This window comes from Orcinus orca, chromosome 6, assembly GCF_937001465.1.
Source record: "Orcinus orca chromosome 6, mOrcOrc1.1, whole genome shotgun sequence".
Lineage (NCBI taxonomy): Eukaryota > Metazoa > Chordata > Mammalia > Artiodactyla > Delphinidae > Orcinus > Orcinus orca.
In genome coordinates this window covers 115574952-115600537 of record NC_064564.1, presented here as the reverse complement: position 1 = coordinate 115600537, position 25586 = coordinate 115574952, and the positions used below count along the sequence as shown (strand labels likewise).

The window sequence follows — 25586 nt, the reverse complement described above, 5'->3', positions numbered from 1 at the left end:
TCTATGGGATGCAGCAAAAGCAGTTCTAAGAGGGAAGTTTATAGTGATACAAGCCTACCTCAGGAAACAAGAAAAATCTCAAATAAACAACCAAACTTTACACCTGAAGGAACTGGAATAACAAATAAAACCCATAGTTAGTAGAAGGAAAGAAATCATAAAGATTGGAGCAGAAATAAATGAAATAGAGACAAAAAAATAGAAAAATCAATGAAACTTAAGAGCTGGTTCTTTGAAAAGATAAACAAAATTGATAAACCTTTAGCCAGACTGATCAAGAATAAGAGAGGGCCCAAATCAATAAAATCAGAAATGAAAAAGGAGAAGCTACAGCTGACACCATGGGAATACAAAGGATCATAAGAGACTACTATGAACACCTATATGCCAATAAAATGGAAAATCTAGAAGAAATGGACAAATTTCTAGAAATGTACAATCTCTCAAGACTGAACCAGGAAGAAATATGAAACGTGAACAGACCAATTATCAGTAATGAAATTAAATCAGCAATTTAAAAAACTCCCAATAAACACAAAGTCCAGGACCAGATGGCTTCACAGGTGAATTCTACCAAACATTTAGAGAAGAGTTAACACTTATTTTCTCAAACTATTGAAAAAACAAATTGCAGAGGAAGGAAATTCTGAAACCATTGACAAAACGAAAAGAAAACCTACTGACTGGGAGAAAATATTTGCAAATGATATGACTGATAAGGGATTAATATCCAACATATATAAACAGCTCATACAACTCATTTTCAAAAAAACAAACCACCTGAATAAAAAATGGGTAGGACAACTGAACAGACATTTTTCCAAAGTGGAAATGCAGATGCCAACAGGCACAGGAAAGAGGCTGAGCATCACTAATCATCAGAGAAAGGCAAATCAGAACCACAATGAGATATCACTTCACACCTGTCAGAATGGCTATCACCAGAAAAACCACAAATAATAAATGTTGCCAAGGATGTGGAGAACAGGGATCCTTGTACACTGTTGGTAGGAATGTAAATTGGTGCAGCCATTATGGAAAACAGTACAGAGGTTCCTCAAAAAACTGAAAATAGAACTACCATATGATCCAGCAATTCCACTCCTGAGTATGTATCGAAAGAAAACAAAAACACTAATTCAAAAAGATACATGTGTAACCAAGCAGAACCCTATGGGGCCTTCCTGGGACAGACACCTGCCACCCCCACCCCCCACCATGTCCTCTGCCTGCCTCTTTTTTTTAAAATAAATTTATTTATTTTATATATTTATTTTTTAATTTTTGGCTGCGTTGGGTCTTTGTTGCTGCGCGCGGGCTTTCTCTGATTGCGGTGAGTGGGGGCTACTCTTCATTGCAGTGCAAGGGCTTCTCACTGCAGTGGCTTCTCTTGTTGAGGAGCACGGGCTCTAGGCACGTGGGCTCCAGTAGCTGTGGCTCGTGGGCTCTAGAACACAGGCAGTAGTTGTGGTGCACAGGCTTAGTTGCTCCATGGCATGTGGGATCTTCCTGGGCCAGGGCTTGAACCTGTGTCCCCTGCATTGGCAGACGGATTCTTAACCACTGCGCCACCAGGGACGCCCCTGCCTACCTCTTGTCTATAGACAAACTTTAGCCTCCCAGGCCTTCCCTACATTTCAAATAACATGTTTAATCAGAGAAGTGAGAAAATGCAGAAACAAATGAAACAAATAAGACAAAATAATAAGTTTAGCTGTTAAACAAAGTCAAGGACTTTTAGTTCCTTCTCAGGGGCTACATAGTATTCTGAGCTATATCCTTTGAGCTGTTTTTCAGATACTGAAACCCCAATCAGGTGGAAGAAGTTAACAGTATAGTGCCCACAAGCACACAGACACCCCAGACTGGCTGGAATCAGAAGGTTGATGATGTTAACTCCTTATTAACTCAACACTAACCAATCCCAAGAATGTCCACGAGCTGATCACACACCCTGCAACCCTCTCCTTCACCCTGTCTTTAAAAAACCTTTCCCTGAAAGCCATTGGTGAGTTCAGATCTTTTGAGCATTAGCTGCCCGGACTCCTTGTTTGGTGTCTGCAATAAATGCTGCAATTTCCTTCACCACAACCCAGTGTCAACAGGTTGGCTTTACTGCACACAGTCAAAGAGACCCAAGTTTGGTTCAGTAACACATGCACTCCAATGTTCATAGCAGCATTATGTACAGTAGCCAAGATATGGAAGCAACCTAAGTGTCCATCAATAGACGAATGTATAAAGAAGATGTGGTGTTATATATACATACACACACACATATATATATATACACACACACACACACATACATACACACACACACAATGGAATACTACTCAGCCATAAAAAAATAAAATTTTTGCCATTTGCAACAACATGGATGGATCTGAAATGTTTATTCTTACTGAAATAAGTCAGAGAAAGACAAATACCATATGTTAACACTTATATACGGAATCTAAAAAATAAAACAAATGAGTGAATATAACAAAACAGAAACAGATTGAGAGATATAGAGAACAAACTAGTGGTTACCAGTGGGGAGAGGGAAGAGGGAAGGGGCAGGTCAGGGGTAGGGGATTAAGAGGTACAGGCTACTATGTATAAAATAAATAAGTTACAAGGATATATTGTACAGCACAGGGAATATAGCCAAAATTTCATAGTAACTTTAAATGGAGTAAAATCTATAAACATTTTGAATCACTATGTTGTATATCTGAAACCAATATAATACTGTAAATCAACTATACCTCAATAAAAAAATCTATCATTCAAAATACACAAACCTAAGTAAGTGTAGAAGAACTGTAAATACTTAAACAGTCAAATTTTTATTAAGCTTGTAGAATTTATGGTTCTGAAATTATTAAACTTTAAAATTGCATGAAGGAAAAGCAAAAGGTAGCTTACCCCAGGATTGTGGTGGGTGTTCAAAGGTCAATGGATACAAGGCATGTGAAACAGTACCTGACACATAGTAAGTGCTCAGGGCATTTGAGCTATTAATATGGGTAAGCCCCCGAGCCTCAGTTTCCTCATCTGCAAGATGGGGCTAAGGGGCTCTCTTCATGGGGAAGGACTCAGTGGGATCAGTAAGCACAGCCTTACTGTGCTCACATGTAGCCAGGTGCCCAACTGGCATTAGCTGATACTGACCTTGTAACCCGGATGTTAAAATGGTTTTCTTTTCTGCCCCAATTTCAGCTGAGACATGGAAGGTAAAATACAATACAAGCAGTACTGCTCCTCTGTGCTGGATGTGCTGAGGGACCAAGGATCACTTTGGCCAGTATTTGTCCAGTCACGCTCAGGGGCGTACATGAGGCAGAATAAAGGCTGTCCTGGAGAGAGCCAGTGGTGAACCGTGTGTCCTTTGGGATGCAGCGTGTTTACTTCACTCCAGCACCCCTCCTCGTGGCAGCCTCCCCGAGATGGGCAGCCAGGCCTCCCTGCAGCCATGCCAGCCTGTGTCTTTGGGCTTTGCCCTGTGCCCACCAGGTGCTTAAGGCTCAGTTAATGTTTACCACTGTCCTGAGCTCAGATGCGTGTGGCCGTGGAGTCAGACTGCTGGCTCCACCGTCTGCCATCTTGGCTTGTGGGTTACCCTCCCTGAACATCGTTGGCATCCTTAGCTGAGAATGTGGATGGTATATTGTTTATTATTGTTATTGTGGTAACATACAATTTACCACCTTAACCACTTTTTAGGCGTACAGTTCTGTGCCATTAACACTGCACAACACCCACATTGCTGTGCAACCATCATTGCCATCTATCTCCAGAACTTTTTCATCTTGCGCAACAGAAACTCTATACTCATTCAACAACTCCCGGGGCTTCCCTGGTGGTGCAGTGGTTAAGAATCTGCCTGCCAATGCAAGGGACACGGGTTCAAGCCCTGGTCCGGGAAGATCCCACATGCTGCGGAGCAACTAAGCCCATGTGCCACAACTACTGAGCCTGTGCTCTAGAGCCCGCAAGCCACAAGTACTGAGCCCACGTGCTTAGAGCCCGTGCTCCGCAACAAGAAGCTTGTACACTGCGATGAAGAGTAGCCCCTGCTCGCTGCAACTAAAGAAAGGCTGTGCGCAGCAACGAAGACCCAACGCAGCCAAAATAAATAAAATAAATTAAAAAAACAAAAAAAACCATAACTTCCCATCCCCCTCTCCCCAGTCCCACTCGCAACCACCACTGTACTTTCTGCCTCTATGAATCTGACTAGTCTAGGGACCCCATATGCGTGGAATCATACACTTTTTTCTTTTTGTGTCTGCTTTATTACACTTAGCATCCTGTCCTCAAGGCTCATTCATATTGTAGCAGGTGTCAGCATTTCTTTCCTTTTTAAGGCATTTCTCTCTGACCCATGCTTCCATGGGTCCTGACTACCCAGAGGTTTCCCAGAATTACAGCCCCGTCCCTGCTGCTCACGGCGAGTCATCAACACATGGGTAAATTCTAGAGCTGTGCGAGGACGTCCGTGTGTGGTCCACTTTGGAAGATTTCCCTCCAACTGGTTAAAATAATAAGATACAAAGTGCTTAAAGAGAGAAATTTTTCTCATCTAGAAAACTCATTTATAAAAGGCTATTCACCATGAAATGAAATTATTAGCTCTACGCATGAAGAAGGTAAGAGTATGAGGAAGCATTTTCCGAAATGCCATAGTGAATCTGGACTTCAGGGTGACCTTTGATAAGGTCCTTTCTTATATCCTCAGGGGCAGGTGTTTACAGGTATAACCTTGGGCTTCCCTGATTCTTTTAATCTGGATAAAGCCCATCACAAGATGTGGTGGAGACAGGAGGGGGACCCAGAGGCTGTGGTTAGGGGCAGGGGCATCTGCCCGGATTTTCAGCAATCACTTGGTTTTGCCTGCAGATCTGGCTGTCAGCAATGGAAAACGAGCTCCCTTTGGGACTTCTTCTGGTGCCTCTGATCAGTTAGGAGCTCTGCACGGCGGGGTCTCAGAGAATAAGTATGGCAGCTGGCAAGGTGGACTGAGTGATTAACGCAGCACTTAGGATGTTGTTACCTGCGAGGTGAAGGGATTGCCCTGTAAACAGCCTGACAATTCCTGTAAAGGTAAATGAGGGGCGGCTGACTAGGCTTCTTCAGCTGTCCTCCTAAAACATGGCTCCACACTGTGTGGCACAGTAATTCTGCCATGTGGACACATTCCTTCACCCTCTGATGGTGACGGAGGAGTAGAATCCAACTCCTCCTATAGAAGCTGATGCTCCTATAGGAACTACAGATGTGGGAAATGGTGGTAGGGTTGGCAGAATTGATGGGTTTGATGGTCGGGGAACCCAGAAAGGCCTGAATCCTGCCCACAATCCATCTTCCTTCCCTGGGGGGTCTGAGGGAGATGGACACCCTAGGAAGAAGCACCTCTTCTTTGTTAGCTGGACAGGGGTCCTGAAAATCCAGCCTGAGAATCCAGAAAGCTGGGTGTTACAGAAAACCCCTTTGGGTACTAGTTTCATCCCACCCCACACTCTCCATCGCCAAGGCTCAGCAATATGGCACACCACGGTGGCTGCCTGGAGGGCAGGTAGGAGAAACAAGATAAGGATGGCCACTCTTACCACTTCTGTTCTACCTTGTGCACAGAGCAAGATAGAAAGAAAAATAAAATGCGTAAAGAATGGTTAAGGAAAAAGAAAACTATTCGCAGTGAAACGAAATGTCTCTGTGTGCAGATAATCCAAAGAAATCTACACATACACACACACATTAATAAGCAAATTTATCACAGTTACAGAGCACACAGTCAATTAATATAAATCAATTATATTTCTATATACCCTCAATTGTTCAGCACCATTTGCTGAAGACTACCCTTCCTCCACTGAATTGCCTTTTCACCTTTGTCAAAAATCAATTGATCATATGTGTGCATCTATTTCTGAATCTTCTATTCTGTATAATTTATCTATTTGCTTATCTTGACACCAGTATTGCATGGTTTTAAATATCATAACTTTGTAAGTTTAGAAGTCAAATAGCTTAAGTTCTCTTTTTCTTTTTTAATGTTGTTTTGGCTATTATAGGTTCTTTTCATTTCCATAAGAATTTTAGAATCAGCTACACACACACACACAAAAGCCTATTGGAATTTTCATGGGATTGCACTGAATCTATAGATCAGTTTGGAGAGAACTGACATCTTAACAATATCGAGTCTTCTTATTCATAAGTATATATTTCTCCTTTTATTTGGGTGTTCTTTAAATTCAGTCAGCATTATTTTATAGTTTTCAGTGTACAGGTCTTGTACATCTTGTCAGATTTATACTTAAGTAATAGGTATTTGATGTTACTGTAAATGGTATTTGCTTTTTAAATTTCAATTTTTGATTATTCATTGCTAGTATGTGGAAATACAATTGGTTTTTTTTATATTGACCTTATATCCTGCAACCTTGCTAAAATCACTTACTGGTTTTAGTAGTTTTATAGATTTTATAGAATTTTCTATATAGATGATCATGTTATTTGCAAACAAAGCTTAACTTCTTCCTTTCTAATCTGGATCCCTATATTTCTTTTTCTTGCCTTAGTGCATTGGCTAGAACTTCCTGTACAATGTAGGACAGAAGAGGTAATGAATATTCTTGCCTTGTCCCAAATCTGATGTGAAAGCATTCTTTCCATTAAGCATGATATTAAAAGTAGGTTTTTCCTAGATGCCCTTTATCAGGTCAAGGAAATTCCTTTTTATTTCTATTTCACTGAGAATTTTTGTCAGAGATGGACAGTGGATTTTATCAAATGCTTTTTCTGTATCTATCGAGATGATCATATGGTTTTTATTTTTGACTCTGTTAATTGTATTGATTGGTTTTAAAATGTTTAACCATTAATTGCTAGAACAAACCCCACTCGGTCATTATGCATTATCTTTTTAAATATATTATATAAAATATATTTTATATATTTTAATATAATATTATTTAGGATTTGATGCCTAAACTTTGTTAAAAATTTTTACATCTATCTAAATGAGTGATATTTGTCATTTTCATTTATATTATATATCTTTGTTGGGTTTTGGTATAAAAGTAATGCTAGCCTCATAGAACGAATTGGGATGCATTCCATTCTTTTCAATGTTTTTGGAAGAGTTTGTATATAACTGGCATTATTTCTTCTTTAAGTATTTGCTGGAACTCACCAGGAAAGCCATTTGGACCTGCAATTTTCTTTATGGAAAAATTCTGGATAATAAATTCAATCTCTTTAGTAGCTGTAAGGCTATTCAGATTATCTATTTCTTCTTGACTGAGCTTTGATAATTTGTTTTTCAAAGACTATTTCATCTAAGTTGAATTTATTGACATAGGATATTTGTAATATTACCTGTCTTCTTAATATCTGAAGAATCTGTAGTGACGTCACCTTTCTCATTCTTGACATTGGTAATTTGTTATTTATTTTTGTCTTGATCAGTCTGGCTGGAGGCTTATCAACTTAATTGATTTTTCTCAAAGAACCAGTTTTTGGTTTCATTGATTTTTCTCCTTTTTGTCCTGTTTTGTTTTCTATTTTATTCATTTTTGCTCTGATCCTTATTTCCTGTCTTCTGCCTATCTTGGGTCTCATTTACTTTTCTTTTTCTAGTTTCCTAGTTTTCTTCATTTTTAAACATAGGCATTTAGTATTATAAATTTCCCTCTAAGTACTTCCTTAGCACCACAAATTGTGATTGGTTGTGTTTTCATTTTTCATTCAGTTATAAACATTTTCTAATTTCCTTTTAAATTTCTTCTTTGAATAATGGGTTATTTTAAAATGTGTTATTTAGCTTCCAAATATTTAGGGATTTTCCAGGTATCTTTCTGTTATTGATTTCTAATTTAATTTCATACACTAGAGAACATATTTTCTATGATTTGATTCCTTTTGAATTGACTGAGACTTGTTTTATGACTTGGAATATGGTCTATCTTGGTACATTTGAGAAGAACATATATTCTACTGATGTTGGGTGGAGTGTTCTATAAATGTCAATTAGGTCCAAGTTGGTTGATAGTGTTGTTCAACTCTTCTGAAGACTTACTGATTTTCTGTTTAGTTCTATCAATTACTGAGAGTGTTGTTGAACCCGTTGACTAGAATTGTGGATTTATCTATTTCTCCTTGCAGTTCTAATGGTTTTGCTTTATGTATCCTAAAGCTGTTATTAGGTACAGAAACATTCAGGACTCATGTCCTCTTCATGAACTGACATATTATGAAATGACCGTGTTTATCCCTGATAATATTCTTTGCCCTGAAATCTTCTTTAACTGATATAAATACAGCTACTCCAGCTTTTCAGAAAAATCTATGTTGGCATGATATCTTCGTCCCTCTTTTTTCTTTTTAACCTACTTGTGTCTTATACTTAAAGTTGGTTTCTTCCAACAAGCACCTACTGTATAGCACAGGGAACTCTGTTCAATATTATGTAACAACCTAAATGGGAAAAGTATTTGAAAAAGAATAGATACATGTGTATGTATAACTGAATCACTTTGCTGTACACCTGAAACACAACATTGTTAATTACCTATACTCCAATATAAAATAAAAAGTTAAAAAAAAAGTTGGTTTCTTACGGGCAGCAAGCATGTAGTAGTTGGATCTTGCTTTTTTATCCAATCTGACAATCTTGAGATTTTAATTGGGGAATTAGACCATTTACATTGAATGTGATTATTGATATGGCTGGGTTTACATCAACTATCTTGTTGTTCGTTTTCCTTTTGTTACTTTCCTTCTTTTTTTGCCTTCTTTTGGATTAGTTTTAATGATTCCATTTTATCCCCTTTGTTGGTTTATGAGCTATAACTCTTTGTTGTGCTATTTTGGTGGTTGCTTTAGGATTTACCAATACATCTTTAACCTACCATAATCTGTCTTTAACTAACATAGTGCTTCAGGGGTAGTTGATGAACCCTACAACAGTGTATTTTCATTTCTTCTCTCCCAGCCTTTCTGTTATTGTTGTCATAAATTTTTTCCTACATGTTATAAAGCCCTTAATACGTTATTATTTTCGCTTTAAATAGTTATCTTTTAGAGACTTGAAAAATACCCCCCCTCCCAATTTTTATATTTACTCATGTAGTTACCATTTCTGATGTCTTTCGTATTTCCCCCCCCATCTCTCCTCCCTTTTCAGGGACTCTCATTACACACATCTCAGGCTGCCTGAAGTTGTTCTTCAGTTTACTGACGCTCTATTCCAATTTTTTCTCAGGCTTCTTTGTGTGGTTCATTTTGGGTCGTTCCTATTGCTATGTCTTCAAGTTCACTAATCTTCCTCTGAAGTGTATACTATTGTGTTAATCCCATACAGGATATTCTCATTTCAGACATTACAGTTCTCATCTCTAGTTTGATTTGGGTCTCTTCCATGCCTCTATTTAACATGTTCAGTCTTTTTTTTTTTTTTTTTTTTTAGCTTCTTAAACATATACAGTTTTAATAATGATTGAAAAATTCTCGGCCACTAATTTTATCATCTGGGTCACTTCTGGATTAGTTTCAATTGATTTTTCTCATTACAGATACTTCTCCTTTTGCACACTTGGTAATTTTTGATTGGATGCTGGAAATTATGAAGTTTATTTTGTTGGGTACTGGGTACTTTTGTATTCCTGTAAGTTTCTTGAGCTTAGTTCTGGGATCTTACTTGGAAACAATCTTATTCATTTGGGCTTTGCTTCTAAGCTTTGTTAGATAAGACTGGCATCTTGTTATGACTGATTTTCCCCTACTACTGAAGTAAAACCCTTCTGAGTACTCTATCTAATGCTAAGTGAATGTGGTTTTCCACTTTGGTTGATAGGAACCAAAAGTTCCTATGCCCTAAGTTTATGCCCTAAAGTTCTTAGGATTTTGCCTCTAATCCTTTCATGTTGCTTTTTCTCCAGACATGGGATTTCCTCACATGCATGCGCTGATCAGTACTTCGTACCTGAGACAGTCCCTCTGCAGAGTCCAGAGCTCTCTCTGTGCAGCCCTGTCCTCTCTGATACTTTGCCGTATGAACTCAGAAAGACCACTGGGCTCTACTTGGATGCTTCTTCCCAATGCTGTGACCTGGAAATGTTCCCTAGGCAGGAAACTAGGGCAATTGTAGGGCTCACCTCATTTGTTTCTTGAATCCCAGGGGTCATTGTTGTTTGCTGCTTGATGTCAAACTGTTTTGAAAACTGACTGGTATTTTAGTTGTTTCAGAAAGAAGGTAAATCTGGTACCTACTAACTCATTTTGCTGGAAACAAAGTTACCTTACTTGGAAATAAAAGAATCTGTAGGCCAGGGTCACGCATTTCCACAATTTCTGGAGGAAAAGAACTCTGAAATAACCAAGAATTAGAGGGACTGATTTTTTTTTTTAAAGGTTATTACTGCAGCAATTTTACAAGAACACAATGATCTACCAAAAGGGAAAACCACAGTAACCCTAAAATTTATGAATTCATCCATAAGCAGCAACTGAAAACCATGACCAATTCAAGGCAACGCTGCTCGCTGAAAAACATCTGGCCCTCCCCCAAACTGCAAGAATTCCCACCCTCTTGACAGGCGCTCATGCAGTGGAGAGTTGCACGACAGCTAGACATCTCAACAGGGAACTAGAGTTCTCTGTAGGCTTTCCCCATGCTTTCAACCTGTGAATACCTAATACGGGTAACCTTTTCTAACTCAGTAAGTCATTTTCCTTGCATGTGAAGGAAACCTAAGGAGTTCTGTGTTGAAGAACAGACTTCCATTTTAGATCCATAGACCCTTCTAAAGGATGTTGCCTAGAGGTTTGGGCACTTGGTCCATAGCTCTGGTGTCAGTAGCCAAGATACAGATTGAAGGAGCTTTACTTTAAGGATGAGCAGTGTAAATTTTGTCTTCCTCTCTAGCCCTCTGGCCTCTCTTACCTCTCCAATCTGATATTAGTGCTAGGAAATAAACAGGAGTCACTCACTATTTGATAGTATTAATAAACTTACAAATGGCAATGGATCACCATAACATAGGTCCCCATGGTCCTGTTTCCTGTTACTAGGCAGCTAAGTCAAGTATACTTTGACTATTCTATTTGTTCTTGATAGAAGTTTAGCTTTAAGATAAAATAAACATCTTTGATTAAGAATCCAACTGGAAATTAAATTGACTTTCGGACAGAATAACTCTATCTACTCAGGCAAGTTGCTCTGATGCCCTGATCAGCATTAAATGATGAGCAGAGCTGGGGCCCCTTCTCATTCCAGATACCCCAATCCAATCACTGTGACACAAAATACTCCTTTATAGGTAAGATGAGCCACTGGAAATAAAAATGAGTTTGAGAGAAGCCCAAGGTACATTCTGATTTTATATCCAAGAGGCAGTGGATGGACACCATCATGAAAAGGCTCATCTGTACAGTAAAAATCAGACTAGAAGCTTCTTCAAAGGCAGGGTTTTAATTTCTGTGTATTTGCAGGTTCCAGTTTCAGGCCCAGAGCATTTTGAGAGACCTCACTTTAACATGGACTACTGGAAAGTGAAATCTCACCTTCATGGGTGCCATTCCATTGGGGAAAATTGTGCAGAGAGGGCATTTAGGGACACCCAAGAGCGATGAGGGACAGCTCTGGGTGAACTGCCAAAAGTGGGAGGAGGCAGGGCCCACTGGTTTGTACCTTTGAGCGACAGGCACCCGTGGACAAGCCAAAGTCTCAAATGGACCACGTGTTCCTGCCACCCCTTAGTCCTTCAGAGACCACAGGGACCCACGTTATAGCTAGATTCCCATGATGAGACTTTTTTTAAAAAATAAATTTATTTATTTTTAAATTTTGGCTGTGTTGGGTCTTCGTTGCTGCGCACAGGCTTTCTCTAGTTGCGGCGAGCGGGGGCTACTCTTTGTTGCGGTACGCGGGCTTCTCATTGCAGTGGCTTCTCTTGTTGCGGAGCACAGGCTCTAGGCACACGGGCTTCAGTAGTTGTGGCACACGGGCTCAGTAGTTGTGGCTTGCGGGCTTTAGAGCGCAGGCTCAGTAGTTGTGGCACATGGGCTTAGTTGCTCCACAGCATGTGGGATCTTCCCGGACCAGGGCTCGAACCCATGTCCCCTGCATTGGCAGGCGGATTCTTAACCACTGTGCCATCAGGGAATTCCCGTGACTTTCAATAATTGATTTTTATTGCATGGCTGAAAACATGAAAATAAAATGTTCACCACGAGTTTAACTGTGGATACTTTTCTTATCCAGGGAACATCTATTGCACAAGCTGAGCCATCATGTGTATCTTTAAGTTGTAATGCTCTGAGCAAGATTTTACCTCTGGACAGTTGAGCTCATTTGTTTTGGAGTATAAACAGCTAAGAGAGCAAGCGACTCAGATCTTGCAGCAGACTCATTTTAGCTCTTTGATTACTGCCATTATACTGAGTGCCGTAAATGAGAAGTGGGTCAGGAATGGGGAACTTAGCCTTCTGCTCTCACTCTAATAAATGATGATGATAATAATAATAACACCAGCTTTATATATAATGTCTCATTTAATCGTCAACAAACCTAGACAAATATATTATCATTCCCCCTTTTTACAGATGATAAAACTGGGGCTCAGAGAGGTTAAGTGACTTGCCTTAAGTCACACAGCTAGGATGGGATTCGAGCCCAGACACACACATGACCTTAAGCAATAAACTCTACTTGCTAGATTGAGTCACTTTCTTCCCTGTTTTGGGTCTGAATTCCCTTCTGTATTGAGGATAGAATCGAACAGGATCATCTTCGGCCCCCAGATGCCGGCTTCTTTGATTCCCGCTTGGGCCAGCGGGAGCGGAGGTGGAGGGAGGCCGGGAGGAGCGATGAGCTGGACTCGCCGCGACGTGCGGTCCGGGCCTGCCCCGCGCCCCCATCACCACACTGACTCACTCTCTGCAGCTGGCGGGCTAGGGCCGCGAACGACGTGGAGAATCTCTGGCCAGGGCTGTGGAATGGACGGGACTCCACTCATGAGCAGAGAGGGGCGGAACAATGGAGTAACTGCCGCCTCGGTGGGTCTGTGGCCGACCGCCTGTGGGACTCTGGAAAGCCTCAAAGCCAGAGCCCGGAGGAAACAGCGGAGGAAGGAGGGGCCTGGACAGCCAGAGGGCGTGGGGCCAGCTGCTTCATCCGGGGTCTGATCGCCTTCCTCCTCCGGAAGCGGACGCGAGCCCCCATCTGTACATGGTGTGCGCCAACGCCGGCACCAGAGACTCAGCCCCGCCCCCGTCCCGCCCCGCTGGGGTTTTGGTTCAGTCGGACGATCACACACAAGTTGGAGCAGCAGAACGGCGGCAACCGACTACACAACGGGCAGCGCGTTTACCGTGGTCCACACCCAATGTCAGCTCCTTTCCGTGGGGGTAGACACAACAGGCATGTGAGGGGCTCGGCAGTGTCCCTGGCACAACTGGGTAGGTACTGCCTCTAGAATGAACGACCACCTTGGGGGAGGACGATCACGAGAGCCAGCGGTGGACGGCCAGGGCCCAGCCGAGGGCAGGTGGGTGCGGTGCGGGGCAGGGCAGCAGGCACTGCCCCGGTTCCTTCTGGCTCCACCGCTGCCCGGCTTAGGACTCAGCAAACTGCTTACTCTCTTGGTCTCACTCTCATCTGGAAGATGTTAAGTTAAACATGCAGACAGTAATCATTCAACGAACTATCACTACTATTATCACTGAATACGAGAGAGAGGAATGTGTACTGGAAACACAACCTGCAAGAAGTAAATAAGCTCTGCTTTTGTCCAGCGACACTGACGATGAAGCAAGGATGAGTTTCAAGGAAGCTGGCTCCAGCAGAAAGGTTCCACGGTAAAAGTATTTGGGAAATGGCAGACTCTTGCATCTTACTGATTTACAAAGCAAATGTGCGTACTAAAGGCTCAAAAGAGTCCGATAAAAAGACGTGTTAAATTTCATTCTGTTCATTCTTTTCCCCAACTTATCTGACCGTGGAACCATTCTTATTTTGGCTGAGTATAGGAAACATTCTGAAGACAGAGGAGGTTTGGGGGCTAAAACCATCTCAGTCTAATTGCTTTTTTTTCCTCCTGTGAGTGATGAAGGAACAGACAAATCAGAGCGAACCGGGGTAGGAGGAGGAAGAAGAGACTGATCCCGGAAGCCCGGGGCCGGGAGGTACACCTGCCCCTGCGTTCCGCCCAGCAGGTGACACCCAGAAGCAGCAGGAGAGCCGGCCGATGCCCGGGAGCACTGGGCAGGCGCTCTGTGAGGAAACCGAGCGGGAACTGAAGAGAAAAGGAAAGGGTGACAGAGCCAAGCTCAGGAGGGTGCAGGACACCTGCCCCTCGTCCTCCAGGACTTTGTCTGAAGCACAACGTGGCGACCAGAGACAGAGGGACTGAGTCGCGTCGGGAGGCAGGATGAGGTCAAGGAGGGGACCTCCTCCCACCCGTTGATCGGGGAGACCTCACAGAGGCGGCGTTCAGAAGCTGCCGAACAGGAAGGCGCTGACAGCCCACCTGTGCTTTTGTGTTTCCTTTTTGAGCAGGTGCCCAAAATGCAGCTGAAACTTAAACTCAGTGCCCCTCATCAACAGTTTCAGAAAGATCCCTTACCCTGGACTCACGGCAAAATCAACACAGCCGTGGGAGTGCGGGTCTCTTTCAGACGCTCCACAGGAAGAAGATATTTATAGTTATTGCCATTAACAGGTTTCTCTAAATGTGGACCATGGACCATCTGCGTGGGAATCACCTGTGAAGCTTATCGAAAACACAGCTTGAAGGGACCAACTCAGCTCTGCTGAGGCAGAATCTCAAGACTGAAGTGGAGGCCTCCTGTGCCACAGCTTGGTTAAGCAGGTGCCCTCCCGGGCCCATCTGCGGTCACGGTCCCTTCTCACGGGGACATGACCCTCACACTCGCGGCTGCTCTCCGTTTGCCCCTATTTGGGGAAGGCGCAGCCCCACCGTCTCCTCCCCGGGCAGGCTGGAGCCACCGTGCATTCCCTGCCCAGCATCCTGGGAGCTTGGGTTTCAGGGGACGCATGCTGGCTGCGCTCTGAGATGACCCCTGTCACCCACCAGCGAAATCGACCCCAAAAAAGGAACTCAGAGGGGCTCCCACACCAGCCATCCATTCCCTGGTGGCCGCCGCGCCCCACAGTGAGTGCGGGGGCGTTATCTGGCCGAGCTCAGCTGATATGGCCTTAGGGAGAGATGTCACATGCCACCTCGATGGAGGATTACACATAGAATTTGAGGTCAAGGGTTTAGGCCAAACCAGCTTCTATTTATAAAAAAGAGCCTCTGGGGGGAAACATAAGCGCAGGAGATGGCTCTGTCTGGGTGCCGGTCAGGAGGAGGACACGCGGAGGCAGGTCAGCTCTTGCCATTTAGTCACGTTGCTCCCTTAAAGCAAGGCCCTCCACCGTGAGCTGTTCCCATCAACGCTCGAATTCCTTTGTCTCAAGATGGCCCTGTGTACGAACTAGGGAGAGCACACGTGGGAGGAATGAGCCCCGTGTGGACGTCTGGGGACTGGCTCTGTGGCTGGGGGGGCCTCACATGAGAACAGGTGGAGACGGGCTCTTCAGTTCCACAAAAACCAAAAAGGGTACCCGTTAAATGACTGAAGTCCAAGCTCTTTGAAGGAGGCAGACACCCTGATTAATGGAACATACGAACAGACTCTCACTCTCCTCTCATAAACTGCACAGAAAACAGGATAAGTCACCCAGGGGCCCAATTCCGGTCTGGGATTCCTGAAACCCAACGTGCCGCACTTAGGAGACTCCTCTTCTGATGAGTGTAAGAAACTACTGCCTTCAGCCGGAGGGCGTCCAGCACCAATTTCAGTCCTACTGAATCAGAACCTGCCAGACTGGGGCTTCTGAGTCTGTACTTTACACAGAGCCCCTAGCAGAGCGAGGACCGGCAGGGCAGGCTGTGGCCCAGGGTACCTCCCCAGGGTCTACCCTCCCAACGAGCCAACAGAACCAGCCAGGTCATACTGGCTGTAATGTGACAAATTCAATCACATGGAAAACTTTTATTAACACCTTTCAAAATACAACTTTCCAATATATAAAAATCTAAATAACTGTCCCTTTCCAACCCTCCCCTGCTGATGACCCAAGCCAAAGCGCTGTCCTATTCTGAGCCTGAAAGATAACAAATTCTTATGCCTATGCTTTGGTGCAAGGCAGTCCTTGTTTGCCAGCAACTGGCTAGGACATCACAGGCCTAAGAACACTGCATTACAAGCACTTTAATGAGACCAAAGTCACGACCTCTAGGCCACCCTAGCCAACACCTGCCTGGTGGCATCGGGCAGTAGCAACATCTTCTCAACTCCCGGGTCTACCCAAGGGTTATGTGCACTGCGGTTCATAGACAGGAGTAAGGAGTGGTCACCAATGTCACCGTCACCTACTGGAGATAAAAGCTGTTTCTCAATCAACTGTCCACCTCGCCGCCAGAGTATAAGAAATTAGCCGTGGGACACACAGAGCCCAAGAGCCAAACTGAGAGGATGAGCAGAGGTGTTCCAAGGGCAGCACACCTGTCACCAGCACCCCCTGGCAGGTTTTCCACGCCTGCCTCACAGCTACCTGTACTCTGAGGTGTTAATACCTCTTCCGAAACTCAGCTAATGCCTGCATAAGTGAGTTTCTTTCCCTCTACTCAATCACGAAGTTGACACCTTGAAGGGCCTCATACTCAATAGCATAAAGGACGTGAAGAAAAGACACCGAGTTATGGCCTCAAAAAGGCGCTGGCCAGCACTCAACCTCTTCCCCCTGGGGAGGGCCCCAGTCCGAGGAGACCAGGGGAGACTGTCTGGGAGAAGCGCCTGCCTATCCGTAACCTATGCTGGATCCTTTTGGCAGCCGTCTTTGAAGATACATGCTGCTGGCTGATGGCAGGCTGTGCAGGTTTCTCAGACCCACAGAAATGAGGAAACCTCTCTCCTTGGCTGTGACCTGAAAAAGCCCACATACATTCTGTATGGAAACAGGCCAAACAGTTTAATAGCGGGGGGTGGGGTGGGGGGACAACCAACACAAAATATAAAACAAAACAAGCAGTCAAGCATCTCTGGAGTTTGGTTTCTGCTGTTTCTTTCGGGGTGTGTATTTCAATGAGAACGTCCAGTTCAAAGGACTGCTCCAGCGTTTCTCAGTGAAGGGGAGCTGAGAACGCAGTTGGTCACAGGAACGGAAAGGAACACCGACACCCACTCAGCTTCTCCAGCCACCAAAGCCCTGGACAGACCTGCAAGGAAGCGCCGGGAGAGGCAGATCAGCTCCTGCTCTGAGGAAGGGCTTCGGGGCTTGTGCCACTCCCTGTGTTCAAAGTTCCGGACCCTGAATTTTTAATGTCATGCAGTTCTACACAGAAGCACAGAGCGAGGATCAAAAAAATAAGACTTGGTAATCGGCTTGGAGCCCAGGAAGCTCCTGAGACACCAACAGCAAAATAAGCAAAAGCATCTCTCGAGTCCTGCCTTCCAGACTTTGCTCATCAGAAGGCAAGATCTCCTCTCTCAGGCTCAGCCCTTGAGGAGAGGCCAAGCCGGGCACCTCCTGCCACATGCCCGAGATCAGCAAGTCCACAGAACCCAAAGCCTGCTGCCAGACCACCATGCTGCTAGGACAAGCTTTTAAGCCAGGAAAAATGGGCACAAAACGTACAAACAGAGCAGAAACTAGTATTTTCACATACCACACACTCTTTCATCCTTCATTAATGACTCAAAATAACTGAAGATAGATACTTACGAGCTAGATGATCCAAAGCTAAATCCTGAAAAAGAGGAAAAGGGTGCAGTTAAAACACACACACACACGGGACTTCCCGTGGCGCAGTGGCTAAGAATCTGCCTGCCAATGCAGGAGACACGGGTTCGAGCCCTGGTCCGGGGAGATCCCACATGCCGCGGAGCAACTAAGCCCGTGTGCCACAACTACTGAGCCTGCGCTCTAGAGCCCTCGAGCCACAACTACTGAGCCCGCATGCTGCAACTACTGAAGCCCACACGCCTAGAGCCTGTGCTCTGCAACAAGAGAAGCCACCGCAATGAGAAGCCCCTGCACCGCAACAAAGAGTAGCCCCTGCTCGTCGCAACTAGAGAAAGCCCGCGCAGCAACAAAGACCCAAAGACCCAACGCAGCCAAAAGAAAAGAACAAACAAAAAACCCCAAAAAAACCCACCACCACACACTTGGAAGACAAAGGTGGTCTCTAGGCTGCATTCTTTCCCTCCCTTTGTCTCCCTCCTCCTGCACTGCCTGCAGGTCCGGGCGGGCAGGAAGTGCTGTGGTCTTTTATTTCAGGGTTCTTCCCCCCTCCCTGGCAGGCACTGGCAGAGGGTCTTGGGTAGGCACCCTCTCACTGCTGCACCATGCCACACAGATCCACTGCGTCGGGAAAATATGTTTTTTCTACTTCTCCCATCCACTTGCTTCCTCTCCTTCTTGAGGCCAGAGCAGCAAGACACGCGGGTTCTAGGCCTGGCTCTGCTGCTCACCGTCTGGCCCTTTGGGCAAACTGGTTCCTTGGAGTTTTTGTGTCATTTGTAAAATAATAACGATGCCTAACTTCTGTGTCTAATAAGTGTGGTGCAAGGATAAAAGCAGAATGCACACACTGTACTATGTGGAGAAGCGGAGTGTCAAACAAATGAAAGACATTTTGTAAAGTCTCTACGTCTTATTTTTATTTTTTTCTATATCTTATTTTTTGAGTCTGATTTTTAAGGTTTAGTAGAACCTGATTTTTAAATCAAGGTTATTTTGGGGGGTCCTCAAATCTTGAGAGAAAAATCAGGTCAGCCATTTCTTTACTTGGTAAGAAACAGCACAGCGTTACAAATCTAATTAAAACCTAAAAAGAACATTTTGTCTTTCAAGTACTTTTGGCTTTTAAAATACTACACTGAACAACCAGGTAAAACCACTCATTCTTGTTTTTTTGGGCCGGGGGTGTCCAGGCATTTACTGAGGAGACGAAAGGAGGGACCACGGTGAGGGAAGAGGTCTGGCTGCCTACCTCCGCTGCCTGACCCGAAGGCGGAGAATCCCGCGCTCTGGGCCCCGAACGCAGAAGACTGTTGGGACAGCGATCCGAACGTCGGGGCGTTCTGACTGGCGAGGGTGCCGAAGGACGTGGTGTTGCTGCTGCTCCCAAACCTGGGTTCCGGCGAGAAATGAGGCTGCGGTTAAGCGTGGCCACGCGGTCGCTCTGCCGCCCGACGGCCTCATCCCCCCTCCCGAGTCTCAGGAAGTGAGACTCGCGTGATTCGAGGTAACTTGCTTGGTTTAAAGTGGCTGCCTCTCAGAACAAACAGGCTAGAGCCCAGAGCCAACCTTCACCTCAGCTTCGGGAAGAAAAATAAAGGGACGCCATATGAAATCCCCCCCTTGCCCAGTGTTTGAGTTCTCCTCCACTGTCTGGAAATTCCAGGTCACTGGTCCTACTCTAATCCCTCTCCTGCCTCGGGTCTCTCGTGTACGCCTGTGGGAACTCCTCAGATGTCAGTCGGGGTCAGATACAGTTTCCTGGCCAGGGACCTGAAAAAAGGTGACAGGCTCTTTCGGAGATTTCAAACCAAGGCTGGTACTCAGCTCTGCTGGAAAAAATGGAACCAGCCAGTCAGGATTTATGTGGGAGAGCCCCCAGCCAAGGCAGAATCTGATACTTTTTTTTTTTTTTTTTTTAACTAGTGAAGAAAATAGCTGGTTTCAAATAAATAAATAAAAACCTCAAGATTCCTAGTCAACCACGAACCTTCCACCAACTTTGCAGCATTATGTGCCGGGCGGTCACTGGCGAGAACAGTCAGAACCTGCCAGGATACTGGCTTAAGTCGATCCCAACTCTCCTTTAAAAGCTTTTCTTAACTTTAAGTCTTGGGGTTTCCTGACTTCCTGGGAGAAACTTAAAAGACGCATTGGTCTCTGCATGAAATCTAAGAAGCAATACATCAACTTGCTCACTTTCCTTGAAATTCGCCAGCACTGCTGCACCAGCATCTTTCATGGAGAGGAAAGGGTATGAATAAGGAGTCCACTTGAGTTTATTTTCAAGATAAAGATGCTTTCACCTGGCCAACCCTCATCCCATGTACCCTGACAGCTCTCCCAAACAAGCCCCTGGCTCCACTCCCCAACCCTCTAGCTTTACACATCCTGAGCCAGTGCTGAGGACAGGGACAGCGAGAGGCCTGTAAGACGTTAATCTCCGACTCCACACCTCCTTTGAAGGAGACACTTTGTAGTCATCACCACATATATTTTACTGGGAATTTGTGGTGTGGTGAAGGCTATTTTCTCCATGGGGTTCTGGTAACCAGAACAAATTTCTGGGGCCCTTAAAAGCAAATCTCTAATATGGCATTTTCAAGTGAGGATATGCACAAGGGAGTGAGAGCCGCCTTGAAGGCTGAGCAGTCGTGGAGACTCTGAAACACGCACGGGGCCCAGGCAGTGCCTAAGGAAGCTGGCCCAGGGGACTGTGCACCGAAGACCCACTCTGGGGGTCTGGAGCGGAGCAGGGGACACAAGGAGTTGTTTGCTCAAGGACAATGGGCCTTCTGCACAACAATCCCAAGAGGAAAGAATGTGATTAGAAACTGTTCATTCAGAGTCTCCTAACAGAAGTCACCACACAAGGGGCAATCCTGGCTGTAAAGCAGCCACGGTGAGACTGTTTCTCTTCCTCTAACCAACCCTGTAGCTCCACCAGGAGAACAGGGATCTGCCAGCCACGACGCCACGTATCAGGGGACAGCAACACGGCGGACGTCCACCGCGTACTGGACAGAGTCTGCCTTGGAAGACACGAACCTTCCCCTGGAGACAACAGGAATCCTGGAGCGACTGGTTTGCTGATTTCAAGGGAGGGGCTTTCAGCTTAGTCGAGAGTAGGGGAAACAAGAACTTTCTTTTCAAAGCAGCAGTACTGGGCCCCAGTGCTTCTGCTGACCTGAGCCTGTGGGTTTGCCCAGGCCTCTATGGGGGGCTTACCCGAATCCTCCCGCGCTGGCGGCCGCGGTACCCTCTCCGAACACTTTGCCTCCCGTCGAGCCCAGAGGGCTTGTAAAGGCTGGGGCTGAACCGAATGCTGGCACCCCTCCAAACCCAGGGGATCCCCCAAAAGTAGGAGGGCTGCCAAACACTGGAGCAGCACCGAAGCCACCTGAGCAAAACAGAGGCAAACAAACAGAAACAGGGAGAAAGAAAGAAGGAGACAGGAAGAGAAGACAATGAGCAGTGAGAAACCAAATCAAAAGAGGGAGGAGAAAGGGGAAAGTACGTTAGAAACTCAGATTCAAAACACTACAGCAAAGGGCAACACCCTTTCTACCAGCAAAATAACAAACCCAAACCCAAACCCAACCCAACCCGCCACCCCCTCCATTTCTAGCAGAGGGGTCTGGGGTCCATGTAGGAGAGCTCCTTGGAGTTCTAAGAATCCAGCAGACTCCATGTTTGTCTGCGAGCTCCCTGGCCCTCCCAGAGGCAAGCTGGACTCATCAGCTCCAAGTCTCGTGAGATCCGACTGCCACCAAGAACCAACCCCACGCACGGCAGACCCCCGCCCAGACCCTCTGCCATGTTTTGAGACTCCTCACTGAAAAGTCACGCTCAAAAGCGCCAATCCCTACCCAGCTGTCAAAGTGGTCAGAGTTTATTACTTATCATCACATAGGCAAGGCATCTCGCTTCATGGAAACACAAATTATAAAATTAGAGGCTCAAATCCCCTCTCAGGGAGAATCTGCGAGCCGGGTTACAGAGGAGATGGAGAGGCTGACGCTCGGCCAGGTGCTTTTTACTTATTTAGAGCCTGAGAGCTCTCACATCTCTCACAGGAGTCTTTCTCTCCCTGTACAGAAGAATTTTTAAAAAATGCTCTCTCTCTGCAGTCAGGAACTACTCCTCAATAAAAAAGCACGCCGTTTCTTGTCTGGAGGAAGGCTGCTGCATAAATGTGATAAGGCAATCAATCAGCCGGGAGGAGAGCCCTGAGTCCACGACCCCCTGGGCAGGCTCCCAGCGCTCTCACTCACGTGGACACAGGCCTGCAGGGGTGGCACGCATGCAGGTGACCGCACAGGAAGGGCCAGGCGTGCCCAGGCCACCTCCCCTGATTGCCGGATGCCCATCAGGCGGGAAGACAGAAGGTCCTTCCCTAACTGTTCCTTCTGCTCCTGGGGAGGGTTCCCAAACCCCAAGATACTGCATACATCACTCTAGGCTATTAGCAGAGACACTTGCTGAGTATCTATTGAGCAGAACAGAGCAAAACGGTACAGGACGTGTGCTCTAAAGGGCAGCATTTCTTACAGTGACCATCGGCCCAGGAGCTACATGCTGAAGGGAGGAGTGGTGGCCCAGGCAGAGCCAGGAGGCGATTTGCCCAGGGAGACGGGGACCTCATTCTCGTCCCTTCAGAAAGTGAATCCCGTTGACAGAGGGATCACTCAGGCCTTCTTACTACGAGCGTAATCACAGCACAAGCTTCGGCCACCTGCAACAGGGAAGATCAACCGCTGGACACGAAAAGCTGTCAGCTGAACGCCTTAGTTAGCTGCTACTTTGTGGTTCAATCGTTTGCTTATTTACCATGAACAGCAGAAGCACAACTGAGAAGGTGCTTTCTGTGCGGGCTCACGCTTGGGTTTACATTCTGTATTTTAAAACCTTGAGTGAAATTCCAAGCCATGATAATGGAGACTGTTGGGTTACAAATATAACAGACTGGAAAAAAAAAAAAAGTGCTAAAAAACCCTTGCAGTTGAATTATTTAAGACTGATCACAGATCTGGTTACACTTTCTTCCTGGACACACAGGCCTTTATCTAGTGCCTTGTACTCAATAGTGTTCAGAGTTCTTGGTGGAAGGTGAGTGAAAAATGAGAAGTCACAATGATACAGAAAGTATACTGGACAGGAAGGGGAGGAGATTAAGCGCACACATGCACGCGCGCACACACACACACACACACACACAAAATGCCCCCAAAACAACGAATCCATGTCACAGCTATGTGAAACAGAAGAGAATGGTCACTTGGGCTTTATTTCTGGAGACAGGCAACTCACTCCTGATGCTAGGGGGGTTCCAATTTTATTAGATGCTTATATTTTTTCTCCTCCAGAAGAGACAGAAATTTAGTAGCACTCAATGATAATAAGATTTCTGATTTACTGAGGGCCCTCCACGTGCCAGGTGCTATACACCAGTTTGTTTCAATCCTCCCAACAAACCTGGGACTCCCTCCTTCACAGGTGAGGACCCCGAGGCTCAGAGAACATGTCTCTCATCTACGTTGAGCCAGCTGGTGAGCAGTAGAGCTGGGATTGGAACAGGGCTGAGTGACTCACAAGACTACCCATCCCCTCACCACTACATGCCACGCTGCCCCCTGCCACTACCACCAAATCCAGCAACTCCACTGACAGAGCAGTGGGGTGACCCCAGTGGACTGGGGGTGGCAGGAAGGTCATTTTCAGTCTGTCCCACTTCCTGTTCTCTCCTCAAATGATCTCCAGTGGTATTATTTTCTACTGCAACTGTACTCAAGGGAGGATGGGCACTTTTGGGATTTCAGAGACCCATCCAAACCATCAATCTAAAAATCCCTCGAGACCTCAATCTAGGTGGTTTCATGGGGCAAGTAATCAAATAGGAAAAATATCCTGAAACATGGGAGGACACATTTTCTCTCAGACTGCAAAAATAAAAGGGGCAAATTCTCAGATCAACTGGGACATGATCCCAGGATAAGGAACAACATAGAAGATAAACACAAGAATCGAAGAAAACATGATCAGGTTCCTGAAAAAGTAAATTTAAAAGTCTTGATGATTAATAACCTAAAATTTCTTAGTCAAATAATATTTGCCTTGTCAAGCAGGACCAAAACCTTTGTAGCACTTTCATTTTTAAATCATTCACTGCAGGGAAGGGTGGCGGCAGAATAAAGCTGTGATGCTCATTTCTAGTCCATTTTAGATTCTAGGAAGGAGTTTAAAAAAACTAGCACTCATAGACTAACCCAGCCCAGGCACGGGTCTGAGTAAAGGTGCACAGTGCGTGCAGAAACCTCAGCAATTTCGGTTCTAAAAGGTGGGATTCCAGGTACTAATTTGGGGCAGTTCTGCTCCTCAGTCAGAGCCACCCAGGCATCTGCTCCTCGGGTAGGGTCCTTCCTCTGCAACCCCCCCCATAAATTCAGATACACACAAGGGAGAAGTATCCTGCCCGCTCACCTGCGGGGCAATTGCTTTATTTTGAAGAACTGCTTGCTCAGCAAATATCCTCCCCCTTGACCCCCTGCCTTAAAAAAGTCTTTTCACACAATCTTCCACACAACAAGGGCAGGTATGCACAGATCCCCTCTGTAGATCTCAGAGACAGAAATAGGATAGAGGGGCAGCTGACAGAGATGAAGTACGGTTTTGCAGGTAAACATATATTGTTCTTTAAAATTTTTAATTATAAGTGTAATAATACATGATTGTAAGAAGCCACACAGTTTATAAATGTATACTTTAAAAGTAATGCTGGGATAAAAAGTAGTACTGTAACGTTCTTTATTCCTGACTACATGGGTATATTCCAACTGCAAAAATTAATTGAGCTGCAGAGTTATGATATGTGGATACTGTATATGTACAGGAATATCAATACATTTATGTATGTTACACTCACAAGTACAAAAAAAAGTGATTTGGGAAGGAGGACAAATGATATAGACATAAGAAATTAAATAATCTGTCTTGCCCATCACAGGTAATGGGCATCCAAGCAAATCTGACTTAGGATGCTTTCTTGTTTCTATTTCAGTTATCACGGTCTTATATGTTCCCTCACTTTGGTTGTTAAATGCAACTAAGTATTCACAATGCTTTCTTCCCTAAGAAAACATGAAGTTCTCTTCAGGGCTGCATGCTGTGCATTCTGTGCTTTTTAACATGTCTCAGGAGACCTAGAACAGCGTCAGAAACGCAGTAGATGCTCGATAATTAGAAAATGAATTTTGGGGAAAAGGTCCCTTCATCCATACTCCATACTCTCCCCTGAGAACACCCCAGAGAGCTCTCCTTCCAGAGGTCTATGCAATGTTAAATACGCATCTAACAATAACCACAGCTAACAGGCATAGGAGTACCTGTTTTACTTGGAGTGGAAAACCCAAAGCCTTGGGAGGCCACACTTCCTCCTCCAGAGCTAAAGGTGCCAGCAGGTTTCTGGTCTCCAAATGATGAGCTGGCAAAGCCACCAAACGTCTTGGCTCCACTGTTTCCAAAAAGGTTAGAGGTATCTGAAGAGATGAAGAACACGTATGAGGGAGATCAGAGGGAGAAAAATGTCCTTATCTGCTTCTCAGAACAGAGAAGGAAGGAACCTCACTAGGTGTCTGCGGAGAAGGGAACGATAGAGAAGTCGAGGATCCAAGGTCGCTGAGACGACCTTGTGTGCTCCGCGGCATGTGGGATCTTCCCGGACCGGGGCACGAACCCGCGTCCCCCGCATCGGCAGGCGGACTCTCAGCCACTGCGCCACCAGGGA

The 25586-nt window shown here is 45.2% G+C and overlaps 1 protein-coding gene across 10 annotated transcripts in view; it reads right to left on the bottom strand.

Moving 5' to 3' along the window:
- The window catches only part of NUP214 (nucleoporin 214), a 126183-nt gene that overhangs the window by 8780 nt on the left and 91817 nt on the right, over positions 1 to 25586 (bottom strand). For 6 of the 10 annotated variants that reach the window (XM_049711405.1, XM_049711406.1, XM_033426936.2 and 3 more), the window contains 4 exons: positions 25186 to 25338; positions 21032 to 21203; positions 19056 to 19195; positions 17786 to 17810 (listed from right to left, as the gene is read on the bottom strand). In XM_049711405.1, the coding sequence (XP_049567362.1) occupies positions 17786 to 17810; positions 19056 to 19195; positions 21032 to 21203; positions 25186 to 25338 (490 nt within the window). Of the gene's footprint in view, positions 1 to 2377; positions 13652 to 16038; positions 17280 to 17785; positions 17811 to 19055; positions 19196 to 21031; positions 21204 to 25185; positions 25339 to 25586 lie in introns of those variants that run through there. The other 4 variants (XM_033426937.2, XM_033426940.2, XM_033426939.2 and 1 more) reach the window with 2 other exon arrangements.